Here is a 13,520-nt window from a genome sequence, read left to right as displayed (position 1 = left end):
CCTTCTTTTTATTACTGTGTAGAATAGTATACTTGAGAAAGTATTAAAGGTGCATTGCGTACTCTAGAGTACAGAAATGACATTTATTACTGAGTTTTCTTTCAGCTAGCATCAGTTAGAAAAAAAGCTGGCACATAACTCTGCAGGGTCCTATAGGCTCATCTATAGTGAAACTGCCTTAAACAATACAGAGTGGAGGGAAAGGTAAAGAAACCTGTTTGTGTTTTAAAACAAAAGCAGTTGTTGAAATATAAGTACTTCCCCTTCTTGAAGATGCTTATTCTCCTTTTCTGCATTTTATTTTTTCTAAAATAATGACAAAAGGGGTGTCAAAGCGCAGAAGATCTTTGCGTCAGTGAGTGGTAGAGGCAAGGACTGAAAAGGATCAGTGAATCAGACATAATTTGGACTCTGTTTGAGATACCAGTACTGTGTTTTGCTGATGGCTGGTATTCCTGTTCTGAAAAGCTGCAGAGGCATTTCTATCGAATAGAAAGAACATTATCCCCATTTTCATTCTGGCATGCCTGTTACGACTTTGTTCTGTAAACAAAGAGGATTATGGGAACTGGAAACTAGATGGCATTTTATTAAAGAGCTGTGTGAGTCTTTCACTGTGAATGCAAGAATCGAACAGTCTGGTGATAGCCACCTGTGAACGAAAATACTTTAAAAATAGACCTTCATGTTTGAGTTGGTAGGGTTTATGAGGAGACAGTCTTCTAATGTAGAACAGAGTGTGCACTGGGCTTTAATATTTCCCAATTGCACCCTGCAACAAAATACTTGAAAAGATCTCAAAATACAATTGTACAGATTAAGAATGAAAAATACATGCTGCAGAAATAAGGAGAGGGAGGTCTATGTCCACTGTCCTTCTGTTGTGTAGGCTGCCAGATTGCTTTGAAAATATGTTATTTTAGGAAACATGCATATTTGTCTATCTAGAACTAGCAGTCTGGGGAGTGGGGCAGGAAAGAGAGTTGCATTGAATGAGCGTTAGTTGCAGTAACTAGCACAGATTATTTTTACCAGAATATCATGCAACTTTATAGCTTTTCTGAAGTAGACTACTCACTTAGCATCTTAATTTCCATAAAGTCAAGTCATATATTAATACTAGGTTTTACCTAATGCCTGCTGCACATCACTCTGGAAGTGCTTTCAGTTAATGAAATAAGTGTACAGTATGAATTAAACCATAACTCTTGGAAATCACTTTGCCTTTTAATTATTGTTTTCCTAACTGAATAGACGAATGATTAAAACAGTACGGCATGGAAATGTGGACAGTTAAGCTGCTATGAGTCAGATCACGAAACACCTGAAGTTGGTAAATAGCTTGAATGTATCCACAGTTCTATCTCAGTTGAAACTTTTTGGTGTAACACTTTTCTTTCCCCTCTTGTAGCTTCATAGCCTGGCTCTCACTTGGCACCAGGTTGTAAAGCTTGTGAAGTCAAGTGAAAATAGGAATTAGAAGCAAATGGCCATATTTGGCCCTTAGTAAGTGGCAAAACTCCAGTTGGTTTCGTGTGACCGGCTGAAGTAGCCTTCTACATGATGTGGGATGGGGTGGCAAGCACAAAGGCAGAGGTTTTCAAAAGCAATTACTGAATTAGTGGGTTTGTCTTTCAGGAAGTGGTAAGCAGCTGCCTTTTGACAGCCAGGCTTTCTTTTGAAGTGTTGCAGGTTTGGTTACTCCAGAAAAGGTCAAAATAAGTAGCGCTTTGAGATTTTTTTCTGGATGGTCTGGAGTATAACATAAACTACAGTGCATGAATATAAATGTAGAAAAGGGGATTAGGAAAAAAAGACTAGAAGAACCTGTTAGAAACAACACTGGTGTATTGAAGTATCTCTTAAGGATATAATGAAAAATTGAATTATAATACAGGTAGGAAAATGCCATTGTCTAAAATAACATGATTATCTTCCATATTTATCTCACATCAGCAAATTCTGTATCTAATTTTCTCAGCTTACAGGTGAGAACAAGAAATTTTCCTAGCTGTTGCAGACTGCCCATGTATCAAAAAATCAAAAATTAAATAATGTTTTAAAGCTGGTGTCAGGAAGTTCTAAACTCACACCCACTTTAAAAGTGCTACTGGTAATAAAGCAAGTTAGAATGTAGTTCAGTTCTTTGTGGTTATAACAGTCCACCATGATGTCAAAAACACACTTCTCTTGAAGGTTATCTCTAAATGTAGTAAAGGATGTCTCATGGGCATTTCACATGCCACTGCAAGAAGCCATGAGCTGAAATATGAGCATGTGCACTCTGTTAGTAGGACTAACAGATCACCTTACAGATACAGAAGTAACCAGTCTGAATAAATGACTAATTTATGAAGTAGTTAATTTTTTTAATGTGTTTTAGTGTAGTTTTCTCCAGCTTCTCTCTGAAAAGAAGGAAGCCTTGTTAAATACAGAGAGTTCTTGGAGAAAGCAGTGTTCAGATATTAAGTATGCAGGTAGCTAGACAGTTCAAGCAGAATGTTTCCATATAATTTCTCATTTTGTCAAAGGTAAAAGTGGTATCTGGCAGGTGGTTGTATGTAAGCTACTTTCTTATTCTGTTTATCTGTTGCATAGTGATCCTCAGTGGATTAAATATACTTGGGTTTTCCATTTTATGATACACATTCTTAACTGTATTGCTGGAGTGCATATGTTGTTAGCACTTGGAATTTGTTGCAATTTCCATAATGTCCTCGAAGTGAGCCTTTGCCTTGAGGTTGATGCTTAGACATCGAGAATAGCATTCAAGAGGAATAATACCGTTCCAGCGTATTTACTGAAGGAAATACGCTTTCTTATTTGTTGGTATGCATGTGGATGTTACCTAGAAGTGAATTGGATACTTTCAAAGTGCAAAAATCCAGATGGCAAACTCAATGCAACTGTCTCGGGATCAAAGCGAGTAATGAAAATTCTGTATTAATATTCTGTATTGTACATGAATATGTTAATGAAAAATTGATGTTACTAATATAACCCATTATATCATTCTGTGATCAGTCCTTGGGTCAAGTAATTCCGGTGTTATTTGCCTAAGACAAAAAGAAGAGAAGCAGGTTGTCAAAGACTGCAAACCAACATGAGCAGATGAAAAAGGGGTTTTATTGTTTGAGAAACGGTTCTAGGTAATTGAAGATTACTAGTAAGGTATATGAGGTTAGACATGTATTTTATTCTAGATAATAGGACTCATTCATCTTGTTAGACCTAAGTACAAGTGGTGTAGCTGTCTAGTGCACTTCACATGAATTTGCATGTTTAGTTCTTAACATTTGTACACTACACATATATGCATATGTTGTAATTATTTCTATGCAAGAGCATTAACTTGAAAACTCGTGTTAATACCACAGAGCTGTAGATTTTCATTTGAGAATGTTATAGTCACTGAGGTCCTCTTTTATTCTTTTTTTTTAATAGATTATACTTGTCTTGGTTTTAGGACAAGAAAAGGCTCCCAAATTAGGATACTAATGGCCTTTTGTCTTAGGGTCTAATGTTTAATAAACAATAATAATATGCTAATACTAATTACGATTTTGATTCGTTTAAAGACCCTGGTTTTGTAAATCCTTGTATGTGGCCTTATTTTGAGCATGTGAATTAGTTACATTTACTTCCATGCTGCATATTACTGCTTCAATATGACCAAAGGTATTCTCATTTAAAACCAAAATAGTTATATTTTAGATTATGATTGAACACTTCCTAGTGCTTTCAAATAAAATACTTCTAAAAAGCAGATACTTTTCAGAAGAGGGAGAAGATACTCAGAAATATTTAAAAATCCATGAGTTATTTTTACAGATTGTGAGATACATCTGATCATTTATGCAGAGAGTGTTATTAAAAAGCAGTAAAATCAGATACTTGAATACGCTTTCTACTGCATGTAAAATGACTAAGATGCTGCATAGTATATCTAGTTAACCTTTCTTAAAATGAAAAGAATCCATACGATTGATCTGTCAACATAAAGTGACTTTTGGAAAGCATGCCTCCCTTCCATGTTAGAAAGAACACAGTTGGTATAAATAGTCATTATCCTCAGTGGAAAAAAAAATTCCTATAGCATTTTTGCAAAAATCTTTGCCTAAAAACCTACAGTCAGAAATCACTCTTTGTTCATACTAGTTGAACACTGAAAAATGAAACAAAGTGATCTAAATTGAATTTACAAGACTGATAACCATGCAATTGGGGGGAGAGTAGCTACTGCACAACCTGTACTCTGTCAAGGGAATTTAATTATAGATGGTTATACTTGAGTATAATTTGTTAATGTGTGCTCCTTGCAAAGGAAGAATAATTCTTGCAAAGCATTGACAATTTTATACATTTTTACCAGGATACTGTCAAAGAAAAGGGATTTTGATTGAATTTCATAATATACAGTTGCCTGGAGGAGAAATATCAATGAAGTGGCTAGCAGGGTGGGTTTTTTTCTTGGTGTAGTTTTGGGGTTTTTTTTTTTTTGGCTATTGGAGTCCATATGTAAGAAGATGGTGGGGGGAACAAATCCTCTTTAAGAATTTGAATATCTAAAAAATGAATATATTACCCTACTGTGCAATAGTTGGGAAATAATTTTTTTATAAAATATTGTTGTGATATCTTAGTCTTTTGGACCATAATGACTGTAATATTAATTTTAAATTTCACCTTTTTGAAAAACGGTAATGATCAAAGTTTAGAGTAATATTCTTTCTCTTTCCCACTCCCTACTTTTCAGAAGTAAGTCTGAGAAGAGCCAGAGGTGAATCTGGCTTGTTCTTCGTCCTTTGGGTCGAGACACTCTTTTGAAGAGCAGATTTTGAGAGCAGCTGTAGCCGAGATGAGAGGTCAGGAGGGGCATAGAGCGAGCTATGCGTTATATTGCTGTTTTTTTTTCCCGTAGTCTCTGTGAACTGTTTCTAACTGAGAGTTTTGTTTGAGAGCAAGGATGATGCTTGGATGAGGCCCAGCTTTCTCCATGCCTGGGTTATGGGTGGTCTGTGCCTCTGAACTCAAGTACGAACAGAGCTGTTTGGTAGTCCAGTCATTAAGTTCTTAAATCATTAGATGTAGTGATTTTTGAGTAAACTCTACTTGGATACTTCTTTATTTTTGTGCTAAACAATACAGAATATCTAGCTCTGAAGGTTGGCTAATCAGAATTACAGAATTAGGACTGTGGTAATGATTTCTGTGTACTGATACAGTTGTTTTAACTGATAGTTTTATATCCTTGGCTTAGAACTATGCATTTTCTCAGTTGGCTGTTGTATTTCAGCATACTGTCATGTTAAGCTGACTCAAGCCACAAGGCTCAGTGTTGAAAAGAGTGGTTGATCGATGGGATGGTCAACATCTGGGAGCTGGACCTTCTGCCTGTTGATTTTTCTCCTCCCATGTGAACAGAGGTCCTATCAGCTTCTGCAAATCTTGCAGACCTGTAGACTGTAGCGCATAGGAAAGGAAGTAAGTTGTGCTTTATGGAGCAGGTAGGATGGACTTGAAAAACAATGGGATTGCCCAGAGAATAATACATATGAAAACTTACGGGAGAGGCTGAGTATTTATTAGCATCTCAGTTAAGCACTCTCACTGCTAATGTGAAAGACCTGAGGCAACATCTGCAAGGAAGATCACAGGAGGATCCCTAGTGGTGAGGCTTCAGCCTTTTACCCAGGCAGATTTGTTCTTCCTGGGTTCAGTGCTTTGTGCACGTGGCACGCTCTTCTCCCCAAATTGAGGCTGGCGTTTCATGGAGGGAGACCTTCAAACTCTGTGGGCTGTCTGGAAAGAGCAGTATCCCTGCCCAGCCCAGCAAGATCAGTATTAAGAAGGTTGACCTTTTACCATTCATTTGGAGGAGCGCTGTGCTTTATCTCATTTTTGTACATGATGGACCCTTTTAAAGTACAGTCTTTTCTGTCAGGAGAGGGCAAGTGGGGGATTCTGGATAACTGAAAGGGTGCAGTAAGGAAACAAATTTTATATGTCACCTGAACATCAGCTCAGTCCTTGAAGTTCAAATACAAAATGGTACAATTCTTCTTCTGAGTACCTTCCTGGAAACAGTGCATTACAGAAGAAAGCATATGATGCATGACATTTAGCAGCGATTTTTCTTGAGAGGGACCTTTAGGTTTTGAAGCTAAATAGTTTGTGCATGGTTTAGCACAATATAAAAAGTCCAATAACTGAAATGAGGCATAAAGCCTCATTTCATCTTCATCTTCACTATGTGTATTTCAGCACAACCTTCATAATGATGTTTTGCACTTCTATTGCCCATACAATCAAAATATTTCATAATGCTTTGGAAACATTAAAGAACGATCATTGGTTATAAAAGCACACTTTCATTTTTTACCTACTGTTATTTGCAGTAACCCAAAAGATAAGTGGTAGTGAAAGCAATTGGGTAAAGAAAGCAGCAACCTGTTATCAGTTCGGTTTTGTGCACTTCACATCATTATCTATACAATCGGTTTTACTGACTTCTTGTTCCAATATGCATCTTTCAGACAGGACGAAAGGAAGGAGGGGGGGAATTAAACAAGAATGGGTAACTCTGAAGTAGATGAATGGACATGGGTGGTATGTGAAATAGCTTTAAAAAAAAAAAAAAGGGGGAAAAAAAGTGAAGGCTTTAACTTAGATTTTCTCAGTGAGGTAAGTATTTACTGCTGCCTCCATCTTGTAGATGAAGGATGAGGAAACTCAGGCCCAGAGCTCACAGGTGACCTACTTGGGATGATACAGCTGAATCGCAGGCTGAGCTGGGCACAGAAGTTAATCTCTTAACGGACTTCTGGGTTTCTGCCTTACCCCTGTTGGCAGAGAAGACGCTGGAAGCATGGTTGTGTTTGCGATTATGGTTGCAGCATAATTAAATTTGTTGAGTATTTTTAATGAATTGGCTTGACTGGATCTTTCTTTGTGAGGCTTGAGGTGCAAATCCTCGTAGCTGCTCCACTGGGAACCAACTGAAATGTAGCATAGGACATGGAGGGAAATGGTTTTCTTGCTGGGGGGTGGGGAGGGTCTTTGAGACAGAGGCAGTCTGTCTAGGGTTAAAAATTCTCCCTAGCAGTCCACAGAAGGATATCGCTGTTATGTGGACTGACCCCTGAAGTGCAAATGATAATAGCAGCAACAAGTTAAGTCCTTCTGCTTTTGAATATTTGTTCTTAATGTATTTTATGTCACACTGAGTTCAAGTGGGCTGCTTTTTCATTTTTTGTTCTTCATTTTATGTGTTTTGCAGTGAGGTTTCAGAGCTGTGATGGAAACAAAAAAATACACTTTGGAAGCAGTGAGCCAGAAGATTTCAGAGTAGGTGAAGATGGTGTGGTCTATGCAGGGCGAAGCTTTCAACTTTCAGCAGAGCCCACAGAGTTCATCGTGTCTGCCCATGACAAGGAAACCCAGGAAGAATGGCAAATGAGAGTGAAGCTAACCCCTGAACCAGTCTTCGCAGGAGCTTCAGAAAAGGTAAAACAACTAAATGCAACCCATATAAATGTATCTCCACAAACAAACCTAAAAATAGAGATTTGATTCTGTCTATCATGCACGTCTCCATGAGGCAGTTTATTAATGGGCACCTAGTGCACGCAAAGCTGGAGCTTTAGAAAGAACTTTTCTGTAGTCTGTTATTCTGTAGCTTTGCTAAGGCATGGAAAGACATGCCTGTTTAAGTATATAGGATTCACTTATGTTTGAGCTTTTTTGTTTGTATAGTTTGAGATTTATACCTGAATTTAAGTCAGACATGGTCATTTATTTTAAATTGCTTGAAAGTATTACAGTATTTATTCAAGCGGTTAAATATAACCACAAAATAAACAAATCTGTGCTAGAGTGCATCAGTCACGTTTATTAGATGAGAGCTGCAGATTTACAGCAGTAGTAGGAAAGCATTTCTGGCAGGGAATATTGGCTTTGTCTTGTCCCTTCATAATCAAATTGGAGATTGTAAATTATTCATGATTCCAGCACTATTTGGTAAGGAAGATAGTCTCCCTCTGCTGGAAGCTGCCATAGGATAAACCATATACTATAACAAAAATCAGACCTAGCAATATACAAATAACACTTTAGGAGAACAGTGTTAGGTCTACTACCTTTTTCTATTACTTGCTGCCTGCTGTTTCTTACCTTCTCTTATAAAGTGCTTAGTTTTCAAATAAAGAGCAAAATTTATTCATAGATTGACATATTTGTAATAGGTACGCATTAAAGATTTAAGCATAATGTCAAAATAGACGGTGTGGTTATGCAAGACATTTTTCCTGAGAACACACTGGAGACCAAAGCTATGTAATCCTCTGCTTTTTGTTTGCTTACTTAATGATTGTTTTAAATCTGCTAAGGCATGTTTTTAACAAAGGAAATATTGTAATTTTGTCGGTAAAAGTCTAGTAAAAGACCAGATGCTTAGATATGCCAGGGCATGCACTGTTCATTCCAAAGATCCAGTTCAGGCAACCTTACCATCAGCAGAATGTAGAGCAGTGGAATCTGGCCTTCAGTTGGGCATCTGTTTTTACTCTGTGGCATATTTCATTAGATTTTATTAAAAAAAAAGAAAAAGTTTTTCTCTTAAAAGATTTGGAAAACATTTTTGTCACCCTGTCTCTACCCTTAAGCAAGCTAGAATGACTGTATGTGTCCTGGCATCCAAAGGATGAAATGACTGCAGATAGAGAAGGGAATAGGAAGAGAATGTTGACACCCAGCAGAGATTAATGCCCAATGTGTAAAGTGGGTCATCTACTGCATCCATCATGGCTGACATAGGTTTAAAATAATTACAGCATTAATTCTATGGGATTTAATAGGGTCATAAATATTTGAGACATTCCTTACCAGTATGTATTAAACTTCTCTTGGAACTCAAATTATATTTTAGCACAGCCAGATCTAAATTTAATGTACAGTAGCACATTACCTGAACTGAAGTTCTAGCTAATGAGAAATACATAAAGGCACACTATTAAATTCTGCAAAATATTAACTACTTTTCAGAAAGTGCAGAATAGTTTACACAGTACTGCCATGCTATAAATGGTTTATAATTCCATTTCACCTCCACCCTGAATAAGGAAAAAAGGAGTTCTTAAAATTTTGCAGTGCAGTTGTAAATAATATTGGTTATTTTCATACTGCACTGTGAATGCAATTAAAACAGTTCTAGGAATACAGCAGAAAGACAGCCTTTCAGTCAATTATGTAATTGTATCTGAATTATTTTATAATGTCTACTAGTAATTCTCCTTCTGACATGTGCTTAATTTTATCTTGTACCTGGGAAAGGACCAAAAGAAAATTGAAGACATCATATTTCCATGGCAACAATACAAGCACAGCAGCCCTCTAAAGAGGCAGAAGAGAGACTGGGTTATTCCTCCAATCAACCTACCAGAAAATTCCAGAGGACCTTTTCCTCAGGAATTAGTCAGGGTAAGGAAGTTAATAGAAATGTGGTTTCAGTGTCCCTTGGAGAGCTCTTGAAGAGATTTTGTGTAAATGATGTCTTGTTCATTGTCCAAATGTTTATCAGAGTCTTTTGGACTGGTTTCTGTTGCTACCTCTGCATAGTGAGTTGAGCTGCATTTGTTAGGTTTTTTTAAGTTGTCCCTGTGCTCATGTACTGGTGGAAGGTGACCTTGGTTTGGGTGATAAGTGCTGTAATGACTTTCTTAAGCAGTTAAGGAGGATCTCTGCTGGTTCAGGAGTTCCCTAGTTTCCTTCACTGGAGTTTTCCAGCTGGGTAAGGGTGTGGAGGTGAGGGGAAGGAGGAGGAGTGCACCAGGAGGCAGAAGGAAACGGGATCTGATGGGGTGAAGACACAAAGCTGCTCCACAGGACTCTGCAGCACAGACATGGCCATTGCTGGGAGCCCAGCACAGGAGAGGGCTTCCAACCATGGTACTGGTTGGTCATGATCCATTTGTTGCAACTTGGTAGAGCATTAGCCCAAGTTGATAGGATATAGTTTTGCTCTGTTCTGTTGATGTACGTGCTGGTGGTTCACCTGCTCCTCACAGTTGCATTGCCCTTTAATTTTTTCCTTGGAAGATGAGACCAAAGTTCAGTCTTTAAACAAGAATGGCAAGTTTCCAAAGGGCTACTGCCAGTAGTTGAAGAGAGTCTGTAGCTTTGGTCTGGGAAGATACAGGAGGAGGGAAAAAAACCCAGACTTTTTATTTCTTATGTAGTTTTATGATAGTATATGTTTTGTCTAGAAACTGAACAATTCTGTTTAAGGTAAGAATACTTACTTGTTTTGGTTTAATACAGTTCATCCTATTATGAGAAATAAGCAGGGATATTTTTATGTTCCTGAAAAATCATTGACCAGTTTTCTGACAAAGAGTGCAGTTGTAAACTTCAAGCCTTATACTAACTGTATACCATTTCCAGAATAATTATTTTTACAAGTTTAGTTTAAAGATGAAAGAAGAAAAAAAAAGAAGAGCTGCCGCTTGTCTCAGCAGCAGTCCCATCCACTGGTTGTTTGTAGCTAATGTAAACTTTGTTTTTTGACATGCAGATTAGGTCCGATCGTGATAAAAGCCTCTCACTACGGTACAGTGTGACTGGCCCAGGAGCTGACCAACCTCCAACTGGCATCTTCATCATCAACCCCATCTCAGGACAGCTGTCTGTGACAAAGCCTTTAGACCGGGAGCAGATTGCTTCTTTTCATGTAAGAGTTTAATTTACCATAAATCAGATTATCAAATTGAAGATTAACATCTGCTTCAAACATGACTTGAGCAGCCGGCATTTAGTTTTCTATGAGATATGATTTGAAGAGTTTGTAGCAGATTTGTATTTATTGTACTTACTAAGGCTAACTCTTACTATGTTTAAGCAGCTTAAATACATTAACATATGTAAACAGTGATTAAATATATTTAGATAAAGTAATGTTAAAAGATTGAAATCTGGTTACTGTATCTTATATTTCAAATACAGGCCATTGATCACAGTCTCCACTGTACTGTATATTTTTCAAAAGTTTACTTTTAATTCAGCAACTTAAATAAGGACGTGAATGCTATTAGAATTGCGGCAGCTGTGATTTGAGAAATGGATGGGAAGAAGAACCTACCAATTTTCATTTTCAGGGGCAAATCTAAGCATTTTAATGGAACTGTAAATTAGATCTGTCAGCTTATGAAAATGATATTCTTTGCTCTAAAGAAATTGACAAAGTAGGCCACAGATTCCAGTATTAGTGGAAAAGGAAGGTTTGAAGGAAGGGGGAGACCAGGCTATGACCTACGGTTGTCTCTGCTTTTTGAGACACCATGCTGAAATAGTTAGAGAAGTAACTCAGCGCCTAGAGAGAGTTTCCAGCATGTTGCGGATTAAAACACTCCTTGCCTTGCTCTCTGGGAAGCCCTCCGAGTGCTGCGCCCGAACAGAGGAGGCATCTGGAGGGAGGCGAGGGGAATGGCTCTCACAAAAGAAGAGCAACTCCGGCATCCATAAGATTCTTACTGAGAAACTGGCATTGGCAATTCAAGATTTACTGACTTAGGAGTTTACATTTACATAAGTCATTTCCAGAGTGGTCAGTGAATAATGCCCTCTTGCTCCTTTCCTAGTAAGTTTGTGGCCAGAAGATATATGTATATGTGTGTGTGTGATATATATATATATATATATCTATATATATCTATATATATGTATATATCGATTTAAAATGGGCTTCAGCAGGACTGCTGCAGGAGAAAGTTTCTCTTTTGCCTAGCAATTGCCAGGCTCTGGCCTGGATGCATAGGTTTAAGTTTTCAGAGAGTACCATGTTCCTTATTTCTTTTGGCTGTCCAATTTAAGATGATTTAGGTAACCCTGACTGTCAAAGGTAGTTACTCAGCCCTTTTTGACAATTGGGGCATTAAATTTAAGTGTCTCAGTATCTTTGAAACCTCAGTCCATAAACCTTACCTTAATGTTAGCCTGGAATTTCAGTGTGATTGCTGACAGTGATTTGTCACAAACCCTACCTTGGTGTTCCAGGTAACACAAATGTATTCCATAACTTTTTGTATGCATTCATGTCTATTCAATACACAAAATACCAGTAAAGAATTTTTGAAAGTGATGCCAGTGTTCCTGTGGACTGTTAGTAAGTTGTTAGCTGTTTAATATAAACCTGCATATTCTTAGTCTGTTTTCTACTGGTCATTATTAAAACCAGAATTATCTATGGCAGTAGGCATTGGTATTAATCAAAATTACATGATTCAAATTAATTTTCAGCAAATCAAAGAAGTAAGTCTGCAACTTAGAATAGTTTAGAAGTCTGAACAGGAGTTCCATTAGCAACCTGAAAACTTAAAAGGTCAATATGAGGGAGCAGTGGCAGATAACAAAATGCATCGAGCTAAAAATGTCTGGCCTGAAACTTCCTGTCACCATTATTGTATCTATTTGTGCCTGTATGTTGTGCAAATTCTAATACTTTTGATTATTTTTGCAGCTGAGAGCGCATGCAGTGGATGTAAATGGAAACCAGGTGGAAAATCCGATTGACATTGTTATTAATGTCATTGATATGAATGACAATAGACCTGAATTCTTACACCAGGTTTGGAATGGGACAGTCCCTGAAGGATCAAAGCCAGGTAATTTTAATACATGGGCTTTCAAAGTGGGGGGGGAAGGTATGCAGTAACATTTTGAAGGTGATAAAGGGGGTACCTTCAGACTTTGTGACACTTTCAAAAGTGTCTTAGTGTGATAAGCACAATCTCAGATGCTGTCTTACTATTTCACCTTATTTTTAATTCACTTTTCAGCATGGTAGGATTAATTTCCAAAAGCAGAAAGTATATGTATGTAAACTAAACCAGAGAAGGCTTTAAGAATATGAATTTTAGGTTACTGTTTTTGAAAATCCTATTTATGGTGTCACAGTTTTTTCCAGTTATGTTCATGATAGCCATTGACATTCATTTAGTTGACAGCTCGGGGTTTAAGAGATTTCCAAAATACCAACAGCTCCAGTTCTAGTTCTGAATCTCAGAGACTTTGGAAATAGTGGGATTTGAAATCAAAACAGTTTCATGTGAATTCTTGAGAAAACCCTAAATGTTGTTCACATCTCATTAAAATTCTAATTGGCTCAGACTAAAGTTTGTTCTGTGGCTGAAACCACTTGCCTAATTTGTCAGTAGTGCAAAATGAATTTTTTAGAAAGGTTAGCACAAGAGATGTGTTTTGTCACTTTGCAGTGTTGACTTGACATTTGAGATGCACCTCAAAGACCTTTGAAAGAGTATTATTTACATTGATTTTCAATCACTATCAGTATGTGCACCAATTCTGAACATTAAGTGTATTTCCTTTGGCCCAATTAATAACGTTTTTATCTAAACGTGAGAAGCTGTGTTGTTACAGAAATGTTATTTATGGCAGAATTGTAGGATTTCATTGTTTATGGAGCTTCTTCAGTTATAAGCTAATCTGATATTTTATAAACACAAAGT

General features: G+C 37.3%; 1 protein-coding gene across 2 annotated transcripts in view; it reads left to right on the top strand.

Moving 5' to 3' along the window:
- Positions 1 to 13,520, top strand: part of CDH2 (cadherin 2) — a 120,006-nt gene that overhangs the window by 73,391 nt on the left and 33,095 nt on the right. For both annotated transcript variants that reach the window (XM_074880085.1, XM_074880094.1), the window contains 4 exons: positions 7,280 to 7,506; positions 9,331 to 9,477; positions 10,571 to 10,726; positions 12,512 to 12,656. In XM_074880085.1, coding sequence (XP_074736186.1) covers positions 7,280 to 7,506; positions 9,331 to 9,477; positions 10,571 to 10,726; positions 12,512 to 12,656 — 675 coding nt within the window. The remainder of the gene's footprint in view (positions 1 to 7,279; positions 7,507 to 9,330; positions 9,478 to 10,570; positions 10,727 to 12,511; positions 12,657 to 13,520) is intronic.

Source organism: Strix uralensis, chromosome 1 (assembly GCF_047716275.1).
Source record: "Strix uralensis isolate ZFMK-TIS-50842 chromosome 1, bStrUra1, whole genome shotgun sequence".
Lineage (NCBI taxonomy): Eukaryota > Metazoa > Chordata > Aves > Strigiformes > Strigidae > Strix > Strix uralensis.
Note: the sequence above shows the minus strand (reverse complement) of the source record. Positions and strands in the feature narration are given on the sequence as shown.